General features: G+C 41.1%; 1 protein-coding gene across 2 annotated transcripts in view; it reads right to left on the bottom strand.

Annotated features, from left to right (window-relative positions):
• Nucleotides 1–269: 269 nt before the first annotated feature.
• LOC148020069 (uncharacterized) overlaps nucleotides 270–26,977 on the bottom strand; it is a 34,506-nt gene continuing 7,798 nt past the window's right edge. Inside the window, exons 3-8 of one of the 2 annotated variants that reach the window (XM_087700347.1) lie at nucleotides 10,391–10,480; nucleotides 9,903–9,975; nucleotides 2,719–2,812; nucleotides 2,532–2,636; nucleotides 2,385–2,442; nucleotides 270–1,275 (exon numbers count right to left, since the gene is read on the bottom strand). In XM_087700347.1, the coding sequence (XP_087556473.1) occupies nucleotides 835–1,275; nucleotides 2,385–2,442; nucleotides 2,532–2,636; nucleotides 2,719–2,812; nucleotides 9,903–9,957 (753 nt within the window). In that variant the 5' untranslated portion in view covers nucleotides 9,958–9,975; nucleotides 10,391–10,480 and the 3' untranslated portion in view covers nucleotides 270–834. The remainder of the gene's footprint in view (nucleotides 1,276–2,384; nucleotides 2,443–2,531; nucleotides 2,637–2,718; nucleotides 2,813–9,902; nucleotides 9,976–10,390; nucleotides 10,481–26,977) is intronic. The other variant, XM_087700346.1, reaches the window with a different exon arrangement.

A 26,977-nucleotide genomic window follows, 5' to 3' on the forward strand; every position in this document is an offset into this window, starting at 1 on the left:
TTTAATGATGACCAATTAATTGCACCCAAAATTTTTGTGAATAGTCTCAAGAAAATGTTGAAGCTTAATCCTAAGCTGAACAGAATTAGAGAGAACGTTAACACGATGTGCTTCCAAATTTGAAGCCTCACCTGGAGCTCCTTACATGAATGTAAAGTCTGCTACTCTAACAGTAGATTTCTAAATTTAACTTGGATTTAAACTAGTACACTGCTGAAAAAAGGAGCACCTTGTTTAAATTTCAACTCTTAAAAAGAAATGAGACTGATCCAACTATACTCCAGCAATTTATTTATTTTAAATGGATAACAAACCAGCCACCACCACTACCATAACAGGAGCAGATTCACAACTCTAACATGCTTTAACTAGAGAATTCAGATTCTCCATCTGCTTCCTTATAGTAGAGTGTAACATCAGGTCAGCAAAGTAGACTGCTGAAGACAGAAGTGCATTGCAGCTACACCAGCTACACACACAGTTTTACGAGGGTCTGCATAAATTGTGCACCCCAGAGAGAGAGAGAGAGAGAGAGAGAGAGAGGCCTACCCAGTGGAACTCGTTTGCTTGCCTTAAAATACAGCAGGCCACCATGCTTCCAGCACAGCGACCAATCCCCTTTCAAGTTGTTACAAGCCCTCTGATTGAAGGGGCATGAACCATCACAATTTTTCAAGACATTAGTGGTTGGTTAACTTTCCTACCTGATTCTACTTTTACAGTTAAAGATTAATTCTTCCCACAACTTCCCAAAACCCCTTCCCCTCCCCAAAACACAGGTTTCCCTGGATTTCTCTCCCTTCCCCTAGTATTGCTTTGACAGAAATGTACGAATCAATCTTCGTCCTCACAATCATAATCCTCCTCTGGCTGCAGAATGTTTTTGCCGTGACCTAACTGTAAAGGAGTCATTGCAGAGGTGAAGGCTTCAATGCCAGAACCAATCCATTGCGAGTGTGTGATGGTAAAGTCTTCCTCCTTTCCAGTAGTAGCCACCTCTCCATTCTCATCCAGTTCCATATTGAGGTCAAAATCCTTTGGGCACCGTTGGCTCTCTGCAGTCTCTTTGTTTGCTCCACTTGTCTCACCTTCATGTGCATTGTCAGTAGCTAGTGACTTTGAACTGATTTCACACTCTTCACTCAGCTGAGGTGAGTTCATTGTATCATGGTCATCAAGTTTATCAAATTCAACAACTCTTGTTTTTTCACCGTTGTTCTTCCTCCCTCGCCCACGACCTCGTCCGCGCCCCCGAGATGGAGCTGCCTGTACATCCTGTGACAGAAATTATCAATTTACTTAGCCACTTCATCTGGGAAGTAAAAACAAAAATGCATGCAAGTTTCTCAGACAGCTATTAACCTTACGGTCTCAAAGTAACCAAAACACTCTGACCAAATGCATGTCAGAGATTAGGGTTTATGGACAGCAAGTTTACACATCTGAATTACTTCAATTTGACAGTGAATTGAAGGTGCCTTAAGCAGGGCAAAGCTCTTCAGTCAATGATGTCAACCTGTTCTAAGCTCAAATCTAGCCCAATATTCAGGAATTAAAATGTATATGTATGGAGATGCACTACTGCTGTTAAAGCTTCTGGGCTTTAGAATCTAGCTGTTACAAGTTGAAAACCTTTGGTCCAAGCATAAATAATGGAGTGCTTCTATCAGGTGAGAATGTGATAAATGCAGTTGGAGGCTGGCTGTCAATCCAGCCAAGCAATTTTTACAGAAGTTGTTCAATAGGCCAAATTCAGTAGCCCCAATATAGTTTGTTCAACCACTCCTGTCTCAGCATTCAGCTGTTGACTTTTCCCCTCAGCTCAACCACCTTGATCTTAATCTCCCATGACCAGCCAAACTTTCAAGCAGCCCTCACCATCTGAAATTTGGACATCCAGGAAGAGGGCATCAGCAGAATGCATGATCACCAGCAGGCAGTTCACACTATTGGTGGGTGTATAGCATCAGCAAAAGAACAGACAGCAAGTGTCAATCTGTGCTCACAGCTGCTCGTGGTGTGCCTAATGGCAGTTGTCGTGGCTGATCAGAATGTTTCAAGGTGCCACCCAAGGTTGCTGACAAGTTCATTCAACTCCGGTAGAAGAGACTAGATGCCAAATTGCTCACCTCTGGCTCACTCAAGGTTGTTTGTGGAACAACCAATTAATTTGCTTTAATAGACTATTCTATGGAGCACAAGAAACACTGAGGCATAGACACGTGCTTTCACTTCCCTTCAGGTCAAAACCTTGCACTACATAGTGTCTACTCTGTGTGAAATTTCCACCTCAACGTTAACAAAGCAGCGTAAACTAAAAACTAGTAATAAGCATAATAAAACAGCTTGAAGAACAAGAAAGCCTCAGAGAGATGAAATAGTACCATTTTTGAGCGTTTCACATCTTCCTCACCACTCTCATCATCCCCCTCAGCAGCTTTTCTGTGTTCCACACAATCCAACTCAAAGATGAAAAAATGAAGAACAAGTGTATCAAAAACAAGGAAGAAAAAATATATATCCATTATTACCTGCGACGGCCAGTATCACCACCACCTTCTAGATCGAGATCTGGAACTCGAGAAACAATCTCCTTTAAAAAATCAAAAACACTGTGATTGCGGACACACTCTTTTCTGCATGAAAATGACAGAGGACCATAAAGATCTGACCATAAATCTTCCTAAAGCCAGGAACATAAAAATTTTATCCACTTACAAATGATGTGAATTCATGGTCTTTGCTCCCCTTTTCAATGTAATTTCATATGTCCGATGACACAAGTCTTGCAAAAAGAGCTCCAATGCTTTAGCTACATCCCAAAAGGTACAAGAGTCAACCTCTCTCTCTCTCTCTCTCTCTCTCTCTCTCTCTCTCTCTCTTTGTGCGCGAGAAGCAATTATATTGTATGACTAAAAAAGTACAAAAGTCACATGACTAAAAGATTACAAAAGTCACAGCAAAGAAGCAACAAAAACTATCGTATGCCAAGGAACCATATCCTCCCTGGAAAGAAGATCATTGTGCTCCATAGGATCCAACTGCCAATGTAGAAGACCTTTCGGCTTAGCAAGAATCAAGATGTCTCTGAACAACCAACATGGAATCAAAAACAAAAGCATTCCAAGTAATCCAATTGTGCCAACAGCCCTAGAAACGGAGAAAAGGAAACAGAATCTTCATATGTAGCTGTGCCAGAGCGGGGCATTTGGGCCAACTGATCAAAAGAGCACAGCGATGTGCCAACCATGGTCCTCCAAATTTTAGACAAAAGGATCTAGATTTTCCGAGCCATAGGGCATGAAAGAAAATGGCAGAGAGAAGATTCCACACTGGTGAGACAGAAAAGGCAATTGCCATTGGCAGCGTTTTGCAAGTGCCATGCCAAGGGGAAGCCCACCAACCATCAAGCACCAAAGGAAGACTTTAAATCTCTCTCTCTCTCTCTCTCTCTCTCTCTCTCTCTCTCTCTCTCTCTCTCTCGCATGCGCATGTGCTGGGGGGATGAAGCTGGTCTCTTCTGCAAAGCCAAACAGCAAGCTTAGTTCTGACACATTCCAGAGTGACAAGACAGAACTGATAGAATTTGATGTCAATGGGACAGGATAACATTAATGATAGCAACACCGATGGCATGGCAGCACAAACTGATGAGGCAGCACCAAGTGTGAGTATTTTCTGCAAATCAGGGTAATCTGGTGAAGCAATGAGTCTGCAAATGATCCTGCACGATCCAGGAGAGACGACATATGTTTTTGCAGTCTACAAGAAAGCAGTAGTAACAGGACTAGACATGCAGTCAACAGCACAACAAGATCTTCATTTTTACAAGGCTCTATAGCTGTTGATACAAAGAAAGCTCCACTGAAATAGTCATGGAAGTGGGGTTTTTTTCATCGACATTCAGATCTCAAGCATCTGCTTCAATTCAGTTTGCCCTACCTCTAAAGTTTTTGAAATGAACAGCAAAAGGAAATCTTCAATGCTCTCAAGATAAGGTTCAAAAGCAAGCTCCTCGTGATTATCCATCCTCCTCATTTCAACTTGAGGTCCTGCAAACCTTGTGTGCTGATTCTCAGTAGCAAATTCCTTCTGTTAAATTCCTTGCACATCAAGAACTACTTCAAGAACCCATATTGCTTAACCTCGACCAGGTGGAACCACATGGACTCTGTGTTTATTTTATGAGAAAAGTATGACGCAACCCATGCTTGAAGCATTGAGCAAAAGAGGCAGATGGGAAGCATCAGATTGTGCATTTCATTTTCCTTGGAAAGGGGTTCTAATATGCAGAGTGTTCTGATGTGGATGCCTTAAATGAGCTGGTTTCTATGCAAGGTGTATGGACCTATGGAGTGTAGGTCACGCTGGACCTATTTGATCCAGCTCATAACTTTTAGACCTGTTCAGTGCAGGTGACTTTTACATCATTACCAGTGCACTTCCTTTCACGGGTTCACTCTTTGGCACAACTGCTGGAAAAATATAGTGTTCTGAAGAAAGGGTTGTGACTTTTGGCAGAGATAACAGGGTATGTATTATGTGAATATGGCAAATGACATAGCTGATTGTGGATTTAGATCTGGACATCTCTCATCCGCACAGAATTGAACTCCAGTTCTCATACTTACCAAATGCTTGTTACAAATGTTAAGCAGCTAGCTCACTATGGCATCCTTCAACTTCAAAACATCTAGACAATGAGGTGGAAACAAACATCTTCACGAGCAAAAAGCCCATCTCCTTTCAAGCCTCTCTCAAAACATTGGAAAGGGAATAGATGTGAGCTGATAGAAAAGGCAGGGGTAGCGCTGGTTCTGGTTCCCACAAAATGTTGTGGCAGTATGGCTTCTCTTTCTCTCAGTAATCCATTCAATACTTTGGTGGTTGCAGCTGATCAGACTTCTGCCCCTGGGGGTATCGATATTATTGGTGCCACTTCAGTTCATGAAAAGGTTTCAGATGTACCTTCAAAGGCTTTTGCTTCAGCTCTAAAGATGGTTTGTGGCAAAGCAGCATTAAACAAACAACTGTATCCATGATAAACGTGTGAATATGTGAACGGTAGGTTTGCAAGGAGGAACACAAAACTCAAAAACACAAAAGATGAATGAAATAATGAATAATGCTTAATGTTGATACAATGGATGAAACTTGAGAGGCTCAGGGTTCCATGTCTCTAGGACGGGTATTGAGGTGAGCAGAGTTGGGTCAATAATTCCTATCAAAAGCTGAGAGATGATTGCATTGTCTTGGCCAATCAGGCAACACCACCTATGGATGAGGATGCTCTATGGAGGGAGCAAAATGCAGTCCTCTAGGCATGCCCACAAGATGTCGTATCAAACACAAAAGATAAAAACAAACATACAACAAAACACAAAGTGATAATGGTAGAACTCAGAGGTGGAGTAACTCAAAGATAATGAAGACAAAAGAATGGAGAATGACTAATACAATGCTCAATGCAATAAATACACTATGCAAGAGTGGATATCAAACCTCCAATTACTGTGTCTTTGAAAGGACCAAGGCACATATTAGATGGAAAGTGTGTCATACTCCTAAATCACATCAGGCAGCCTCCAAACAGTGACTAGCTGCTGTAAACTGCACTAATGGTTGCACTATCCCATAAATGCAAGGCTGATCCTGAAGATGACTGAAGACGGAAGCACTTGGAGAGCAATCATCAACTCCTTGAGACAGGATGAGCAGGGCAGCTGCTGCAACCAGCAAATGCAAGGCTGAAAGCACTTGGCGACAACTTGGATGATGATGTGGTAGCTGTATGGATGCTTTGGACTACAAGACGCACTAAATAGACAACAAGAACCTCCATAAAGAACAACTACATGGCAAGGGTGTTGTTGACAAGGATCATCACTAGCTGAGATGGGAGAGACATTCAATCCACCCCAGCTGTCCCAAAGAGAAAGATGGAAATAGAAGCACCTATGATCCAAGAATTGAAGTGGTGTGCGCAGTGGAGATGCGATGTTCAATGGCAATGGCAGAGAGAGAGTGTGTGTGTGTGAGAGCAACAGTAGAGAGTAGAGTGTGAGATGCACAATATGTGGATACAATTAGTTATGTACCTCTTTTAGATTTTTTAGATAGATATATGTAAAGTACAAGTACTAAGGGTGCATTCACATTGGAGCATGTATAAAAGGCACAGTGACCCTTTATTTCCAACAACCTCCCACCTAAAGGCAATGTGCCTTAAGGTTGAGAAAAGAATCAGCCAAGTCTAAGTATGTACAAAGCTGAAATACATATACTATCCAACTCCCATCATTTGTCGGCAATGAGCAAACTGCTCTACTAGAAGACCCTTCGTAAGAAGATCTACTGAACTATCATTAGTGTGTACCTTGACAAGCTCAATGCTTTTGCTATCAAGTACGTCCCTGATAAAGTGATACTTCACTTGTATGTGCTTCATCTTTGCATGAAAGATGGGATTCCATGCTAGCATGATAGCACTCTAAGTATCACAATGGAGGATAGGGATCTCAGTAATGCCAAGCTCTCCTACCAAACGTGAGAGCCATAAAGTCTCCTTGCATGCCTCAGTGGCAACCATATACTCTACCTATGTAGTAGACGATGCAACACACTTTTGTAGCCTAGAGATCCAAGAAACTGCTCCCCCTCTAAAGTTGAATACATACCCTGAAGTAGACTTCCTGTAGTCAACATTACCAGTATAGTTTGCATCCATAAAGCCAATAACATCATCAAATGTAGGGCTGGCATTTGCACTGAGTTTCACATATGGAGACAATGCTATCCCAATTGCTTTCATCCCCTCCATATTAAAACGCTGCAAAATTTTGGATACATATTCTTGCTATGACAGATAAAGAAGACCTTTTGATCTGTCCCCGAGTATAATCATGCCAAGAATGTGATTTGCCTCACCAATTTGTGTAGGTTTTACTTCAATCAAACATCTCTACCACCAATCACCATGTCATCCACATACAAAATTGACGAAATAATACTGATGTTTAGTGATCCACTCGACTCCTTTTGAATCCTTGAGATTGCATAATAAACTTATGATACCATTCACGCGGTGCCTGTTCCAACCCATACAAGCTTTTTTTGAGTTTACATATCATCTTTTATTGCCCTTTGCCCACAAAGCCTCTTGGTTGTTGCATATATATGTCTTCATACAAATCACCATCTAAGAAAGCAATCTTTACATCCATCTATATGAGTTCCATATCCTCACATGCAACCAAGCCTAATGTGGTTCACAAAGTAGTCAGCTTAACTATAAGAGAAAAGATTTCATCAAAATCAATCCCATGTTCATGCTTGTACCCTTCTGCAACAAGTCATGCTTTGTACTTCAGCAAGGAACAAAACGAGCTTCATCTTGTAAACCCATTTGCATGGTAGGACTTTCTGCCCCATGGGCAAATGCACCAAATCCCAAGTACCATTCTTCTTTAGAGATTCCATCTCTGACAGCATGGCTTTATGCAATTTCTTGTTGTCCTTCACCACAATCTATCAACATGACATAATCAACAACATAATTTGCACCAAGAACAAACCTATTTGGATGTTTGGTATTTCTCATCGACCTATGGACCCAATGATCAGTGTTTACTGGCTGTTCAACCTACAAATCTGCAATAACAGTTTGTTGTTCCAATGGTTCAGCATGCTGTCCTGCCTGTTCCAGCTATTCTAATGACACATTTTCTTACTGAAACTGTGGTACATCGTGGGCAACTTCTTGCTGATCAATTTCAGCATCATTCCCTGCATTTATAGGATCATTTACAGCAAGAATTTGCTACTGTACAGCAAAGACCACTATCTATAACTCCAATAGTAGTAAGGGAAGTATCAGCCGTGTAGAAAGGACAAGATAGGCTTCACAATTTACCAATCAAGAATATAGGGGCTATGCATAAACCTACTTGTAAACCTGCTTCACTAGGAAATGGCAAATTGTGACACTGACACAATGTTCCCCCCCTCGATGACAGCAAATGCCAAATGGGATAATGAAGTACACCCAAAACTGTCATAGCAAATGGCTGTAAATCATGGTGGAAGGTTGCAATTCAGCCAGCATTGGTCCCAGTTATAAGCTAATCATCGACATTAAGAATAGAAATCAGAAAATTTGCATTTTGATGCCATAAGAAATGTGTGCCTAAGAGAATCACTCACTAAAAAAGCATGATCAGCAGATAAGAATCATGTCTGCAGAGGCTTTTTGCTAGAGCATTAATCAACAAAATAGAAGTAACAGCTTGGTTTCCATATATTGCAAACCTTGGGCTATCAAAAACACCTTTAGAAGCCTAAAGTTGCAATGACTGACATAGATATTAAATTCTTCGTGAAACCTAGCACATAAAGAACATCCTACAAGAGCATAGGAGCACCAAAGACCGAGTATATGAGAGAGACTTGAGTAATTGTCAGTGTGATGCAATGTGCTTGGAAGCACCACTATCAAAATACCAAGTGGTAGCATCATTAGAAACCGACAAAAATTTATCATGAAGAGAAGGATTATCTCAACACTAGATGAGGAAATTGTAATCTTTATGTTGAGTGAAGTTGATGATCTCATTGGTGACTGCAAGACTAGACTCCTCCTCCTCCTCCTTTGAAGCAATGCAAATTCTACATCCAATGATGTCATGCCCTCCGAAATATTTTCCGAAGTGTTTCAGTAATAGTCCTCCTAGCTCAAGAGTAGTCTCTTTCTTCTTCCTTGTAACATGGCCCAGAAGGTCTCTTGTCTGACCTAAATTCAAAAAGGTGCATTTTCATCTACTAAAATCAAAGTTGTGTGATTTAACAATAATAAGGTGTCTACCTTAAGATGTAATAAATATTGATCAAAGGAAACAATATACTTCAGGTTTGGCCTGAAACACCACGTGACACCATTTCAGGATTACGAAACATTTCGATCTAGGAAACATGTTTTAGTAGATTTTGACCCCGTTTCAACATTTCCCTCCTTCCTAAGTGCCATTTCAGGCCATTTCACGTAACTATGGTATGCACAGCAGGAGAGCTGAGCAGAGAGTAGGATGATATGGCAGCAGTCCAATTATTGCAAGGTTGCAACAGCCAGACTAGCAAGCCAGGTCACAACTATCAAGCAGCTTTGGGGTCGTAGAGATTTTAAAAACCCATACATGTCACATTATAATCAAAACCTATCATGATATAGACTTATAGCCTCCAGCTATGAAGTTTGTTTAAATGGGTCCATTTGAAATCCAAAAACTAAGACAGATGAGCCTTGAGGACAGGCAACACGCAGACTTGCTCTCCAAAAACTACTTCCAATATCATCAACCAGCCAAGCCCCATCCATGACAATGTGACATCATGGACCTGATATTTCATGTGGATGCTGGCTCTTGAAAAAGTATCATAAACCGGTTCAGGTTGTACCAACAAAATGAGCCAGAGCTGGCATCATGCCATCTTTAGCCTCGTATAAAAAGAGCACAGTAGTACTCCTGCACAACTACAAAAGCACAGTGACATCGTGCTCAACCTATTGTAACATAGGCTTGTACTCCACATCTTCCATGAGAATTCCTACTAGCCTCAGCAATCAAGTTTTGCAATTTACAGCAGAAACCGCTCTTACAGACAATTCAGAAATCACATGACAAAATGACTAACCTCACTTAAAGCAGAAGGAACAAAGGATCAATTCCCCTAATTCTGACTTCCAATGAGTTGCAGCAACCAACACTATGGACTCTGACAACTCGTTGCAATTAAATAGTGGGTATCATTACACTTGAATTCATTCACACCATAAGAAACCAGGCTACAGCATGACAACTTTCTGGCTATGCCAACAATGCCACGCATAGAAAAAAAAATCAACTTACAAATTAAAACAGGAGTGGCCATTGCAATCTTTCCCACTTCTTCATCTGCCTGCATAATCTTTTTAATCCTAGCCTGCAATAAAAATAAAACCCAGTTGGTGTGAATCCACATACAAATCATTATTATGTCTCATACAGTGTAAGCTTGCAGAAGTCAAAAATCATCATTCAAATGATTATTAGTTTAAATTAATAATCCAGTTGCATCTACCACAACAATCTCCTTCAGACATAAGGTCACCCAACTATTTAACCTTGAAGATCAGCAATCACCACTGCACATATTTAACAATTGTATATTAGCAGGCTTGCGCAATGCAGCTAATACCTTACTGTTTCCAATTAGCAGCCTTGCACAATGCTGCAAATACCTTATTATTTCCAATCTCCTCCCTTTATCTAGGCATGTCAACAGTTTGGTATGCACTTCTGCACTTAGATAAAGTTATTTGCACCATAAGTAGTTGATATTTCAACACACAACTTACCTACTCGTGCTGCAGTACTTCAGAAGCATCCTTTTGGCTTGGACTTACCACCTTGCAAGCATTGGGCTTATAGCCAGCTAGAAAGCCAACCTAGCAGAATATGTTTACAGCTTGATAGAAGTTCACCTTGCTAGAAACACCTCTAAGGCTTGTGCTTTATTAATTAGTAAACAAAAATTTATTGAAAGAAAATAAAATAAAAGAGTTGTGCAAATAAAGTTGTGCAGGTAGAGACTGGTAATGACTCAAAACATGCAAAGAAACCATTTCTATTAATTCCAATTTGTGGTTCAATACAGATTCTGTTTCAACAAAACTCAAGCTAGAAAGAGGAATCTCATTACCTGAATTAAATAGTGCAATACATTTGAATATTGGCTATTAGTGAGTGGAACAGGTCATTTTGGTCTCATGGCATAGGCTAGAATGCACATAGTACACTTTCACCTATATGACCCAAATGTTCATAATCCAGAAAATACAAGGTCATGTTTGCACATGGAAAGAATTGATGCCAAGGAATCTAACACCCTTGTCACTCAGGTGCTCATGTTGCACTCTACAGTGGTCTAGTGAAACCAGCCTTCCTCTTCAAATAGGTGGTAAAACTTTCAAGCACTTAATTACAGCAATTAATAACTAAGCATAAACTAAAATGCACACATTACCTTAACAATCTTGGACAACAGACACCCAATTGGCCCCAAAATTGGTGCCTCTTTCAGTATTTCTTTAACTTTGATTGGTAATGGACAGTGAACAAGTTGAGATTCCACAATCTCCTTTGTTGTACATACAATCAACAAGCAATTTGGGCCAATTGCCCCTTGATTTTCACCCAGGACTTGCACAAATATGGGCTGGCATCTGAAATCCCTATCAATTCCACGAATTTCAGGTGCTGATTTCAGTGTATGTTGGATTTAGACCAAAGCACACTTCTCTAGGCACTGCCCAATCCAAGATTTAAAAAAACTTTACTGCGCTGATGCACTTGAACGGGTTTGAACGTTACTGTTTACGTGCAGTCATTTGCATTCTCTTGTTGGCATAGGTCTAGAAGAGGCCATTAAACCCTAATTTCTAAAGAAATTTAGGGTTTACAGCAGAAATCCTCCTACTGTCCACCAAATCTGGCTGAGATCTGCTGAGAGTGGTTGAGAAGTGCTCAGATCTTTTGAGAAATTACTAGAGAAGATGAGAGAAAGCCAAAATGATAGAGAAATCTGATTTTCTTTGTGAGAAAACCCTAAAATCTACCTAATGCCTGCTCTAGCCTGCATTTAATGTAGTCACCTACTACCAAACACCTCCAAACTGCTATCACCTAATCAGCAATACTGTTGCCAGCCCCTAGAAGGTATCTCCCTATTGTTCCCTAACTATTGAGGCACCCAAATGGTTGTCTTCTACAGCAAATTGTTATTCTCTGATCATAGAATGGACCAATAGCTCCCTCTCCCTCTCTCCCAAGCTATAAACTAACTGAATGGCTGAGACTCAACCCCCAAAAACGTTTTCTCAGTTTGCATGGGCATTTTTGCCAAGTAACAGCCTTCTAAACCCATTTTTCAATATTATTCAACCATTTAATTATTTTTCAAAATTATTTATAATCCTAAAAATTAATTTCAGCCCTTCTAACCTTGCCCAAAATTAAATGTGCCCATCCATAATTAAATGGCTAGGCCATTTGCAACCTAGAGTGGTCCCCAACCTCTATTGACCCTTAGAGTGGCATTAATTAATTAACTAATGCTAGTCCCTAGTGTCACCCCACTGACACTTATTAGCCAAACAACCATCCTAGGGTCAAAAATTAACACCAACTAACCCCCAAAGCCCAACTAGCATAACTTATCACAACGTTTGCCTTTGACACCCACTGCATCCTCGGAGTCTTGTTACTTCCCATGTGATTATGTGTGAAGAGTTTGTTACTCCCCCCATGGTGATAAAGGCACTATTCTAAATCATGCGGATCATAGTTGGGTCCATACGATGTACACACTACTCCATAAGATACACGTTCATACAGACCGCTACAAAAAAAACCTGTCTTTGACCATCTTGATTGCCTATTGCCATCTCTGACTGCAAACTCCAATTCCACTTTAGCTTCTTGTCCAAGGCATTATGAACCTTACTTATTAATTATTTTCACCCATCTATAAAGGCACCTCAAGTGGTGTGTGTTAAAGATGTAAACACCTTTTACACCTCCCAGCATTAAATAAGGGTCAAAGGTTTGGGGAAAACCCTAGGCCTATATAATGAGGCCCTAGTTCTTGTACTTGTTATTATCAATCTATATTTCAGTTTTGTGTACTCCCAAGAACTCTCTCATATACGGAGTTCCATTTGGCATAGCCTCCTAGTCCATCTTCGTGAGCTCCATACCCAATAGTGGTATCAAAGTGAGTTCAACTCAACATCTCAACCATCAACACCTGCACACACCAAACAACTAACACTAATATCGGCCTAGCAATTCTGCCATGTTTGCCCACTACTGCTGAGGAAGAGAGCAGTAGTAACAACACCAACAGCAGGAGAAGAAGAGGAGGAGGAGGATGCAACTTGTTCAGCCCTCACTCTAGTCCCTTAGTTGTGCCAAACATGCCGCCTACAAGCTCACCTTTGAGAGGTTTTGTTGCATCTATGTCAATCACATCTTGCCTGCTTGAGATGCTCAATTGCACCCATGACCTTGACTGCCATCTGTGGTCCTGAACACAGCCCATACCTGCTATGTCATGCCACTAAATGATCTAGATGCCGCTTGATCCGTCACATCTAGCCTGTGCCTTCACTCTAGCCCGTCGCCTTCTCACCAGCTGCCTTTACATTGACATGTGGTGTGGACCCTTCCAGGCGGCATCGTCTTCTCCATGTGCCAGTACGCTATGTCATCGCCCTTCTTTACGTTTGCTTGGATCATACACCATGGAACACAAATGATATGGTTTTTCATTGAACTTCATAAGTGAAGTAATTTTTAATTAAAATTTTGGGGCAGTTCGCATGGTCTTTACTTCTTGGCTTTGTTCTTTCAAATTTCAGCCCAAAATCCTTAAAATTTCTTCACTGAAATAAAATGCTTTTGCGTTAGCATCTCTTGCTATCAAATCGGAGCTCTTGTCAACACATTGAAGACCCCCCCACACATTTGCCTTTGACATCAAGCAAGAAATGACTCGCCAAGCATCCAATGCTTGGCAATGCCGTCGCAAGCGGACGACATTGACCCGTCTCCTCGACTTCAACATTGAGGGGGGATTTTAATCCACCTAAAATTTTAAAAATAATAAATAATATATAATTAAAAATATATTATTAAAATATGTAATGAAAAAATTTGGCTATGCATCCACATGTGCTAAGACTTTTTCGTCACTTATTAAATGATTGTGTATGGCCCTCTACCCAAATTTTAATCCAAAACATGTTGTATTTCTTTTTATTTCCTTTCTTTCCAATTCACAAAGGAGTAATGTTTCATGGGGGAATTATAACCACTTCATACATGACCTCTGAGTTGAGCCTGAAGGCTATGCCTAGGTATTTGGCCTCTGGTCATGTGCCCAGTGCCTCTAAACCATACTCGCTTTTAATCAACCTCTAAGCCATACAAACACACCTCTAAACCATGTCCTACTTTGGGTCCCTGAGTTTCTCAATAAACTATGTCATGACTATCCTCGTGTTGCATCTCTCTCAATTATGTATCTCCTTTCCAGAATCATAATACGACTTTAGACAGTGTCTCTTCAAGGTAAGAACTTCCCATTCCCTTTTTGCATATATTTCATGTCATGAGTTCAATCACCCATGACCCAAAGGGCGGTTTATTAGTTATTTTCCCTATGTGTGAACACACCTTAGGTACGTAAGTGTGTTAAAGGTGTGAACACAATTTACATCTCCTAGCATTAAAAAAAGTCACAAGGTTTGGGGGAAAACCTAGGCTTATATAATGAGGCCTTAGTTCTTGAACTTTCGTCTCACTTATTATTATCGATTATTCTATTAATTCATGTACTTCCAAGAATTCTCTCTTTTCTTTTCATAACGAAGTGGCTACCCTAGTGGTAAGCCATTATGTTCTTAACCCATTGACCTAGGTTCAAATCTCCCTTTTTTCTACACATGTAGTAAATGACCATGCGGACTGTAGAAGTTGAGCCCAAGACCTTTTGGTCACCACCTTAACCAACCGAGCTACATCTGTTGAAGCCTCTTGCTCTCTCCATTTTCCATATCTTCCAAGTTCCACATTATTACTTACTCTTGCAAACTCAATAAGGCTCAACACTCAAGCCTCTAGAGCCCATCTCATGGGCTACATAGTTATGCCCTTTAATCCATGATCCGAGCTTCTTAGACATTTAGACTGTCAATAAAAATAGTTGTTGCCCCTAGTGTCCTAGACACTAGTGTCAACACTAAGTGACACTAGGGTTAGGTTTTAAGTTAAGGTGTCCTATGATGGTAAGCCATTTAGGATTCCATTTTACTATAAAAAGACACTTAGTGCATCATTAGTAGATAAGTGTGGCATTTTCATTGTGATCCCTTGAGCATTGTATACTCTCTTATTCATTAATACATTGCTTCTTATTTGTGATCAAGAATTGTTGTGCATTTATTAATTCTTTCATTCTTGTTCATTTTCTTTGTTAATTAATTGCACAATTATTTCACACTTGGGCCAACAATTGTATCAGAGCCACTTACCTCCATCGCTTCAACAATTTGCCACCAACCATTGCCTTTGAGCTCCTCTCACTTGCCCGGCTGCCCCAGGAGCCATTGCCCTTGTACAACTCTATTTTCTTCATTGGCAATTACATGCCTGGTGCCGCCACCTCTACCTACCCGCTGCTAACTGCCATCAATGTCTTCCCTCCATGTGCCTATCTCACATCATAAGAATTCTGCAATCTGCCTTGAGTGGTGTGCAACCTGCAACTCGTGCATGGATACTCTATGCCTCCAATGTTTCAGATCATTGTCTCTATATCCCCTTCAAACCTACACCATTCCCACTACCACCAAGAAGTAAAAATCTACTCATCACACCTACCATGTTGCTACAAAACCTGGCTTGGCTACTTGGCAACTAAATCATCACCATGTCTACAATCGACTTGCAGCTTGCCCTATCAAGTCACAAACTGATGTGATCTGCAACACCTGCAATGTGTGTTGACTAAGCATCCAGTCATTGCCTTGCAGCCATCACGTTTTCTGCATCCATCAATTGTGTTCCCATCTGCAACACTACATCTCCCTACAATCTTGTTCCCATAAACTGCCCATATGCCCCTGGTCTAATCCAAACCATCGCCTGACACGCTACACTAGTTGCCAAGCCAAGTAACCTCCACATCTTTAAGTGTTGCTTGTCAAACCCTTCATCGCCTATTTCGCCACCTCCCCGCCTTAACCAATGGACCTCCTATCGCTTAAATTGCCGCTTGTCACACAGATCACCAACAAGCTTTCATGCCTCTGTGTCAACATAGAATCTTGTTGCCCTATTCTGTTTGGGCTGATACTCCCAATGTCATTAAAATTATCATTTAATTTTTATTTCTCTTATTCCTAAAGTCCCTATTCGTACATATATTTCAAGTAAAATTTGAGGATTTTGCCCAATTTCACCTCCAAGGCAATTGTAATTTGGGGCTTTTGACTCAATTCACTTTCTTTGGCAGCGATGTGCACAAATATCATATTATTGGCTTGCTAGGCTTGTTTTTCCCCAAGATTGAAGAAAAATCCAATTATTTGGATGCATTTATTGGGCAAATATTCTAACATTCTACTATTGTTCACATTATTGGAGCATTCTCAGCTATTAATCCCTAATTTCAGCATACTACTGATTGCCACCTTGTTTGGGTAATATTTTATTTCACCAAATTATTATTTGCAACACAGTTTTCTATCTCCTCGGCAAAAAAACAGCAAGAGAAAAATGTTATTTTCACATTATTAGACTCCATTGAAGCGGCCAACGACTCTTCTATCAATGGTCCACCATCATTATGAAGGGGTGAGAGTGCACAATGGCGTGCAAGGTCAAGGCGTTAGCTGAAGAGTAGAGATGAGCTGAGAGTTAGAGGAAGTGTGAACGCAGAGATAGGTGTACCGATGTGATGGTACACAAAGAATAAAAAGAATGTATTTATATGTTAGGGTACATTAAGGGTGTGTTCACACCCGTAAGTCTATTTACACGGAGACGAAGGGACTTTACACCCAACAACCTCCCACTTAAAGGCCCGAAGTGGTACCTTTAAGTTAACCAACTCCCACTAAACGGATGCAATGCTCATGCTGAGCCTTTGCAAGACACTTAGTGAGAATATCTACAGGGTTATCTTGGGTTTTGACCTTAGTCAGTGTAACAAGACCATCATCCAAGAACTGTCGAATAAAGTGATACCGAACATCTATGTGTTTGGTACATGCATGGAACATGGCATTCTTAGCCAGAAATACTGCACTCTGGCTATCACAACCAAGCACCGGAGTACATGAAGAAAGACCAAAATCCTTGACTAGACGGCCAAGCCAGATAGCTTCTTTAGAAGCTTTAGTGGCTGAAATACATTCAACTTCTGTAGTACTCAGTGCCACAATTTTCTGCAATCTTGAACACCAAGAGATAGCCCCACCAGCCAAAGTAAAAACATACCCACTGGTAGATTTCCTAGTATCCATGTCTAAATCACAAAATCCCTGCAACTCTAGTGTACCCTTTCCATAGCATATACACTTTTCTTGTGTACCTTTAAAGTATATGAAGATACATTTCACTGCTTCCCAATGTGGCTTGCCAAGGTTAGACGTAAATCTGCTAACAACTCCCACTACATAAGCAATGTCAGGGCAAGTTGCAACCATGGCATACATCAAAGATCCACAAGCTGATGCATAAGGTATACCCTTCATGGTACTAGCAACTGCATCATCCTTAGGGCAATCAGATTTGCTAAGCTTTGTATGTGGCGGTAAAGGCACACCAAGAGGCTTAGCGTTAGCCATATTAAACATGTCAAGTACTTTGCTGATGTATTTGTCCTGTGAGAGAAACAACCAATGCTGCCCTCTGTCTCTTTTAATGCGCATGCCCAAAATGTGTTCAGCTGCCCCCAAATCTTTCATGGAGAAGGCTAAACTCAGCTGCCTTTTAAGAGCATTCAAAGTACTCTTATGATGTCTTGCAATCAGCATGTCATCCACATATAAAACCAGCACAATAAAGCTGCCATCATTAGCCTTTTTAGTGTATAAGCAGTAATCTGCATGACTGCGTTTAAATCCATGGCTGAGTATAAAGGTATCAAATTTTTTGTACCATTGTCTAGGGGCTTGTTCCAGCCCATATAAGCTGCGTTTCAGCTTACAAACCAAATGCTCTTTTCCTGGAATAGCAAATCCTTCTAGCTATTTCATGTACAGCTCTTCATCCAAGTCACCATGAAGAAAAGCAGTCTTCACATCCATCTGATCCAACTCTAAATCCAAGGATGCAATGAGAGTAAACAAAACACGGAGCGTGGTCATCTTCACCACTGATGAAAAGATCTCCTAGAAGTCTATGCCTTCCTTTTGTGTATAGCCCTTAGCAACCAACCGTGCCTTGTACTTGGGCTTTCCATCAATACATTTCACTTTGTAAACCCATTTATTAGGAATAGCTTTCCTATCCTTCGGCAAAGATACAAGCTCCCATGTGTTATTTTCATATAGAGACTTCATCTCTTCCTGCATGGCAAGCTCGCACTTTCTCTTGTTAGCACACGATTGTGCCTCTTTAAATGTCAGAGGCTCACCCTCATCATTCAACAAAATGCAATCCAAAGATGGCTGAAACCTCTGTGGCTGCCTTTTGACACATGTAGACCGTCTTACCCAATGATCTGTATTATTAGGCAGTGGGCCTACATCCTGAGGAATGTGCACACCATCACCAAGTGGCTGATTTTCAGCATTTTCTTGCTGCTGTAATCTGTTTTTAGCATGTTCTTCTTGCTGTCCTATTTCATCCTGTGCATCTATTTGCTGTCCATGATCTTTGGCTATAGCACAATAGGTTGCTGCTCGTTTTCAGCATCAAAAGGGACAAAACTTTCAGCTAATGCCTGCTGAATGGCTGGCTGTTCATGCTGAAATTTGATCTTCTTTTTGTCAAGATCATTATGTGTAGCATTTTTCAGCAACTTTGCCTCATTAAATACTACATCTCGGCTGCATGTTATCTTCTTGCCCTGAGGAAGCCAAACTCTATAGCCCATCTCTCCCTCATCTCCATATCCCATGAAGATGCCCTTGATGGATTTCATGTCTAGTTTGGTCCTCTGTTCTACAGGTACATGCACAAAGGCATCACAGCCAAAGACACGCAAATGGTCATATGAAGCAGGTTTGCCAGACCAAACCTCTTCAAGAATGCCATTTTCCAATGCACAATTGGGAGAGCGATTGCATACATGAACTGCAGTTTTAAGAGCCTCTCCCCAAAACTGCTGCGGGAGATTAGCTATGAACAGCATGCATCTGACTCTCTCACAAAGTGGGCGGTTAAATCTTTCAGCCACACCATTCACGCCATTTGATGCAGGATTACAAGGGGCTGTCAACTCCCTATTAATGCCATGCATCTCACAAAACTTGTTAAATTCTTTTGAGACATACTCACCCCCATTATCTATTCTTATGGCTTTCAACTGAAGCCCTTTTTGTGTGGTAACAAAGGCATGAAACTTTTTAAAAGAATCCAACACTTCCTTTTTGCTCTTAAGTGCATACACCCATGACTTTCTACTGAAATCATCAATGAAAGTAACAAAGTACCGTGCACCCCCATACGAATTAACAGGCATAGTGCACACATCAGAGTGTACTAGGTCAAGAGCATTAGACTTCTTAACGACACCAAAGTAATAAGGAGGCTTCACTTGTTTTCCATATAACCAATCATTACAAAATTCGAGACCAGAGCCTTTTACATCAAATCTCCCTAAATAGGAGAGAACCTGAAGGCCTTTCTGGCTCATATGACCAAGTCTTTTGTGCCAAAGCTCCATCTGTGAATGGACTTCAGCCACAACCAAGAACTTGCTAGGTAATGCTTTACAATGCAAGTAATATAAAGTCCCCCTTTTGCTGCCTCTAACAATCAACATAGAGCCCTTACGGACCTTCCAAGATTTGAGACCAAAGCCTTTTACATCAAATCTCCCTAAAGAGGAGAGAACCTGAAGGCCTTTCTGGCTCATATGACCAAGTCTTTTGTACCAAAGCTCCATCTGTGAATGGACTTCAGCCACAACCAAGAACTTGCCAGGTAATGCTTTACAATGCAAGAAATATAAAGTCCCCCTTTTGCTGCCTCTAACAATCAGCATAGAGCCCTTATGGACCTTCCAAGATCCACCACCAAATGTACTAAAGTACCCTTCAAGATCAAGCTGCCTAACTGATAGTAGACTCTTTTTTATGCCATGTATAAATCTAACATCCTGTAAAATCAGCTCTTAGTCATTTTCAAGAGCCAAGTGAATGGTGCCAACACCCTCTATCTCACATGCATAGTTATTACCCAAGTAAACATTGCCTAGGCAACCTGCAGTGTATTCAAAAAATGACTCCAAAGAGGGGGTAACATGAAAAGAAGCACCGTTGTCCACTATCCATGATTGTGACAGCTCATCATGAGCTGAAAGTAAGGCATCAATTACCTCCTTTTTGTTGATGTGCATATCACCTGTTGCTGCCATAATATCTATTACATGAGGCTACAACAAATATCTCTTCAGTGTCAGGAAGCTCTTCAATGACCACACTAGATGCAACATTTTCCTTTGCAACTTCTTTTGAGGAAGAGTTGTCATCATCTTTCTTTTTCTTACCCTGTTGTTTCTTTCTTTCTTGCTCTTTCTTGAAGTACCGGCAATCAAGCTTTTTATGCCCTTTACGCCCACACTGATAACATGTGACATCCTGTCGTTTGCCCTTGCTTTTGCTTCTACTTTTTCCTTTACTGGATGCATTACCCCTCTTTTCAGACCTGCCTCTTACATGGTAAGCTGAGCCACTACTTTCACCACTAGACTTTCTTCTGATTTCTTCATTGAGGATTGAACCTCTAACACCATCAAAAGTCAAAGCAGGGTTGTTGCTAAGTGACACAACCAAAGATTCCCAGTTGTCAGGCAAAGTCATCAATAAGAAAATAGCTTTCAATTTATCATCAAAAGCGGTCAAACCAAAATCCTGCAACTAACTCAAAACCCGTGTGAAAGCACTCAAATGCTCAAATGTTGGCTTAGACTCATCCAATTCCATGTTCACAAGTTTACGCACAAGATGCACTTGATTCACAGGAGTTGTATTTTCATAAGTATCCTTAAGCTTTTTCCATGTAGCATAACCTGTATCAAGACGCTTAATGTCCGTAAGTACATCATCAAACACTGCCATCTTAATGTATGCAATGGCCTTCTTATTAAGTCTAGCCCAATCCACATCTATCATAGCTGCAGGCTTAGTCTCCAAGAGAGTATCTTCACAGTCTTGGAGAAACAAAATGCCTTGCATCCTATCCTTCCACAAGTCAAAGCCAATGCCATCAAACCTCTCGATTTCAAAGCGGGATTTAGTGTCATTGCTGCTAGAAGCATTTGCAGCCATTTTTCAGCAATAAACCAGAAATTCAATGCTGCAATTTATGACAGCAAAAATGAGCTGAATATTCAGCTGATTTCAGCCCAGTTTTTCAGCAAATAATAGCAAGATTCAGTCCAAGTACATGTACAGCAGTAGAACGAACGACTTTCAGCAGTATGACTGGAATTTCAATATGCATTAAATGCATACATCACTGCCAGGTAACTCCCACTTCAGCAATATCACCAAAATAATCTGCACCAATCCTAGATCTGCAAATGATCACTAAGACTGCTGCAACATGAATAATCAGCAATACATCAACTCAATGGGAGCTGTCCAGCAAGTGTACTGCATACGTATGTGCTCATATCGTCTTTTGATACCCAAAACGCCAAGAAATCTCTGCAATTTCTCCAACATCACAAAGCGAGAGATAAAAATGCTCAAATCACTATGCTATAACCACAAGATTGCTTCAGAAATATTCCCAAAGTACATTTCATGCATTAACTTTGCCAAAATTCACAGATTTCAGTAAAAACCCCAAAATTTCACTGACCAATCTGCCCTGATTGCATTAATACATGTTCCCGAAAGCATAAAATGAGAAAATTTAGCAAAATTTCACAAAATTTTGCAAAAGCCCCAAGTTTCTCGGGTCCAATTGTGCACCAATGTCAGCCAATCTGACTCAGTTGACCAAAATTTTACCAATACAGCAAAAGCCCCAAATTTTATGGGTCCAATGTTGAGAAATTTCACTTGGATGAGTAAAATTTTAGTAAATTTAGCGAAATCACCAATTCAAACGCGCACAATGTCTGCAATTTCTAACGCAGATGCCTCAATCTTGCATGAGTAGCACTCAATCTCAAAAAGCCCCAAATTTATGTGCCTAAATCTGCACAAAGCCCTACTAAGACCTGGAAGATGACGAGCAATTGAAGGAGGATGGTTCTAGTGATGAATACGAGGACTTGCGAACTGTGCTTGTATACGCGAACCCCCATCAGTGAGCAAGGGGTCTCCTTGCAAAATTAATGAAAAATTGACCTAAATTGTTGATAACGTGACGAAAACATCAGCCGTTGACCAACTATCTGTCCCGCGTGCATGTCGCCTGACGAGTCTGCATGCGCCTGTCCTCGTGAGTTGTTGCCTGCCTGTCGTCTGTTGTCGCCTACCTATCGCCTGCCTGGGAGCTGTCGTCCGCTGTCGCCTGCCTGGGAGCTGTCGTTTGCAGCCGTCTAACTTGTGCAGGCTGTCGCCTGCTTGGGAGCTATCGTCTGCAGTCATCTCACCTGTGTAGGCTGTCGCCTGCTGCAAACTGTTAACGCAAACCAGAAAACTAACGACCTGACCTATGGGAGGTGACAACTTGCTGAAATGTGACCTGGCCTGTGGGAGGTGACAACTTGCTGAAATGTGTCGCCTCGATGCACGCGCAGCCGTCTATTGAAAAACGACCTGCTGTTTTCTTTGCACGCGCGAGCTGAAACTGACTTGCCTTGACATCAGGAAGCGCGTACACCTTCATCGAAGCTCTGATACCAGTTTGAAGGGTGAGAGTGCGCAATGGCGTGCAAGGTCAAGGCGTTAGCTAAAGAGCAAAGATGAGCTGAGAGTTAGAGGAAGTGTGAATGCAGAAATAGGTGTACCAATGTGATGGTACACAAAGAATAAAAAGAATGTATTTATATGTTAGGGTACAGTAAGGGTGTGTTCACACCCGTAAGTCTATTTACACGGAGACGAAGGGACTTTGCACCCAACACATTAGTCGAGGATTCATTTTCTCTCTTCACTTGGAAATTTTTAATTATCATTGCTGATTTTCACTCATTGCTAGCAATAATAATGATTTGTTGGGCATACTTGGTGCCGATCACAAGCTCAATGGCACCAATTATCCTATGTGGGCATGTATGATGCAATATGTCTTCGTCGCAGAGAATTTATGACATAATGTAAATGGCACCAACCAAAAGGCCGGCTTTTCACTACATACAAGTTCATTACAACAGCCTATTCAGCCTGATTTACAGCCACACCAATAGCATGATACCTTGTCCCATGAGCAGCCCACTATTGATGATCACTTGGACCACACAAGGGCTGAAATTCAGCAACCTAAAAGAGACCCTCATTGGCCACCCAACACTCTTCGGAATAGCAAGCAGCCTCTTCCTTTGGTTGGCCACACACAAGCTTCCACTTGCAAAGAACAAGGTCATCTTCTTGCATGCACATCGGTGGCTACAACATGCAAAGAAGAACCTTTAAGCTATAAAGATGCCTTTTCAAACGACTGTTGGGTGGAAGCAATGAAGGCCAAATTTGATTCCATCCATCAAAATGACACTTGGGAGTAGCAAGCGTGCAATAGGTACCAAATGGGTTTATAAATTAAAAGGAAGGCGGTTCTATTGACAAGTACAAAGCCCACCTAGTTGCTAAGGGCTATGCCCAACAGCAAGGAATCGACTTTGAGGAGACCTTTGCTCCTACCTCTCGCATCACTACCATCAGGAGTACTATTGCCCTTGCTACCCACTTCTATTTAAAGGTGAGTATGGCAAACAATAAGAGAAGAAAAACTCAAAAGAAGAGTGAACAATGATGACACTAAATCATGCTTATACAATGGAGTAAAGCTCTAAGGTTACCGCATTGTCCTAGCTAATCAGGCAGCAGCACCTGAAGGGAATCTGCACAATGAAGGGAGCAAAACGCAATCCTCCGGGCAGAAAAGTATAAAAGTAAATATTGAACTGTAATGGACAATTGTAGAGGGAGCCGAATGCACTCCTCAAGTGCAATCAAAGTGGGGGAAGATGATCACCAGCGACAAGGGGAGTGAAGAACAACAGGGCAGCCAGCGGTAAGCCGAAGCACAGCCTCAGGATGATCATCAGCTACAACAGCGCACTCATTTGCTTGCGACTCCTTCCCCCCCTCCCTCTTCATCTACTTCCCTTCCTCCTTTGACGGCTTCTTCTACTACTTCGTCTTCAAGTATTCCTACTACTTCCCCATCCCCTCAAGTTTCTTCTAGAGTTGTTGAGCCATCAAAAGGGGAGCTTTCCTCTTCAGATGAGGGGGATTTACCTTCACCTAGTGAGGGGGAGTCCCTATCCCAAAACGTGAATTGTAGGAACTAGAGGCTAGTATATCTCCTTTGCAACAAGATGCATCTATCACCATTCCTAGGTGGCATTGGCAATTTATGTAGGAATCAAGTATAACCCACTTTCCTATTATCCCTTCAAGCCCACACAGATCAGCCAGAGTACACGCCTAAGGGGATAGTTCACTCTATGTGAACTATGCTCTTATATCACAAATTCTTCAAGATCGTGGGCCTACTGAAGTTGATGAGGCTCTTGCACATGATATTTGGCATCGTGCTGTGCAAGAGGAGCTCAATTCTATTGAACATATCCACACTTTGGAGTTGATTTTGCATCCACGGAAACAAAAGGTGATTGGTGTAAAATGGGTCTATAAGACCATATACTTAGCTAATGGATCCTATAATATAGTTAATTTTAGCTTACTTTTAGCCTAAGATATTAGGAGCTAGGGTTTGCCTATAAATAATACTTATCAACCAAATGTAACCATCACCTTATTATTTTGTGATTCTTTGTTCCAAGAACATCCATGGTTCCTTTCACCTTGGCATGGGTGTGTACATGTCCCACCATGGCATAGAGGTGAGTTTCTTGCCCTACCTTACCATAAGGTGAGTTCCATGCTGTAGCTCATCATTGATTCTCAACAAGGTTATGGCTCCTATTTTCATGTATTCTAGGTTTCTTGTACATTTTCTCATATATGTGATAGTGAAGGCTGCGGCTTCTAGCATTTCATGTATGTCAATAGTATTTCATGTTTGTGAGATGTTGCCTTTCTTGCATTGGTATCAAAGCATAGCTTTGATTCTATTTTGGAGCATTATTACACGTCATTTTCTAGTTTGAAATTTGATGGACTAGATACATGGAATTGTAAGTTTAGACACAATTATAGTTTGGTTCCAAGACATATCTATGACTGGACAAGCTTCTACACTCAGCTGTGGCTACCATTGAAGACATTCGAAGAGGATCTTGAAAAAATTGCAGCATCCAAGTCATTTTAACAGTCTCTCTCTCATCTTCCAAGCTCTTAGCAAGCTTCCATGAGATTGCGAGATTGTTTATGCGGTGTGCCATCTCTTTCCATGTTGCACATACAAATAGGTGGAAAAGGACCATCACGCCTATCAATCGGATTGAATGCGAGGGGAAGGCTTTGTGCACATGTGAGCCTATTAGAGAGAAACAAGCTGTATAGCTAGAGATGCAACATTTTAAGACTACTTGGCAAACGTACGGTTGCACTATTTTGTGTGATGGATGGATAGATGTGAAGAGGAGGAATGTGTATAACATATTGATGTCCTCTTAAGAAGCTCATCTATTCTAGGAATAGGGTACTTATTCTTGACTGTTGATTGATTCAATCCTCGGTAATCAATACATAGACGAAGTGTCGACCTTCCCGGCGCGGTTAACAACCCCCTTGGTTAGGGTCAAGCATGTAATCGGGGGTAACTGAAGCTGCCTCTCCCTTCAGGCCTTCAACCTGAAGCATTAGATATCCATTTATCCTTTAATTCTTTGATCAAACAAGGCAAAACAGTGCTCTTAAATCTGTAACAAGCACAATCATTTCCACTGGTCATTATTATTGGCCAACTGCTAAGGAGCGAATCCTTCTTTCCGAATGCATTCAGCACTCAAAACTAACGGCCTAGGACTTGAATTCCAACAATTCAAATTGAAAAACTTCAGGGAAATTTAAGAGACCAGCTAGACAATATCAAATTTGGGGTTGAATTTGTCTTTCAAGCAGCACGAGAGGACCATGTTCTTGCATGTCATAGATGCATTGGCAGCAAGGACAGTGATTATAGGTGAGTACATCTATAGGCACATCAAAGCTACCATTTATGAGATTGGTGTAGACAATATAGTGCAAGTCATCACCGACAATGGCAGTAATTGTATATTATGGGTGCTTTGTTAGAGAGTGAGTTCTCTAAGATCTTGTGGACTCCATATGCATCACGTTGTTTGGAGTTGCAGCCTACTTATGGAGGATTTGGAAAAGGTTGGATGGATAGATGACCTCTTCAAGAGAAGGAAGCATGGTTAAGTTTGTGACAAGGAGGCCTAGAGCACAAACCATTTTTTGGGCAAGGGCAAACAGTGATTTGGATCTTTTGAATCCATCAGCCACTAGCTTTGCTTACATGTTTGTTGTTGTGGAGAGACTTGTTGGTGTCTGCCAAGGCCTCTTGAGGACAATTGTCTCTAGACAGTGGGTTGCATGGGATGAGAGGGAGCAGCCTAAGGCTTTGACATTTATTAGAAATGTCATGGATAAGGCCTATTGGAAAAATGCAATTGCATTGGTGAAATCTTTAACTCCCATTTGCACATTTTTTAGGATCACTGATATGGAGGGTAGTACTCTAGGCCTTTTGTACAAGTACATGGATCAAATTGGAGAGGTGCTTGACAGAAACATCTTCTTGTCTCGAGACAAGTAAGTGAAGGAATGACCATTCATTCTAATTTCACCTTTTTAATTATATTTATGAATCTATGATCTATCATGATTCATAATTTATATTGCTATGTGGATATATCTTATAGATTGTAGGATATTCACGTAGTGTGGAATAAGAGATAGGATTGGTTTCATAAACCAATCCATGCTATTATACATTGCTTGCATCCTCTTTGGCACATCGAGGATCAATATGCAAGTGAAAAGCTTGAAGAGGGGCTGTAAGATTATTTTCGTAAGTGGGTTGATGGAGATGTTTTCGTCATTATGCAACTTGAGGAT

Source organism: Lygodium microphyllum, chromosome 19 (genome assembly GCF_053477565.2).
Source record: "Lygodium microphyllum isolate KBCC chromosome 19, Lygodium_microphyllum_v1.1.10, whole genome shotgun sequence".
Taxonomy (NCBI): Eukaryota; Viridiplantae; Streptophyta; class Polypodiopsida; order Schizaeales; family Lygodiaceae; genus Lygodium; species Lygodium microphyllum.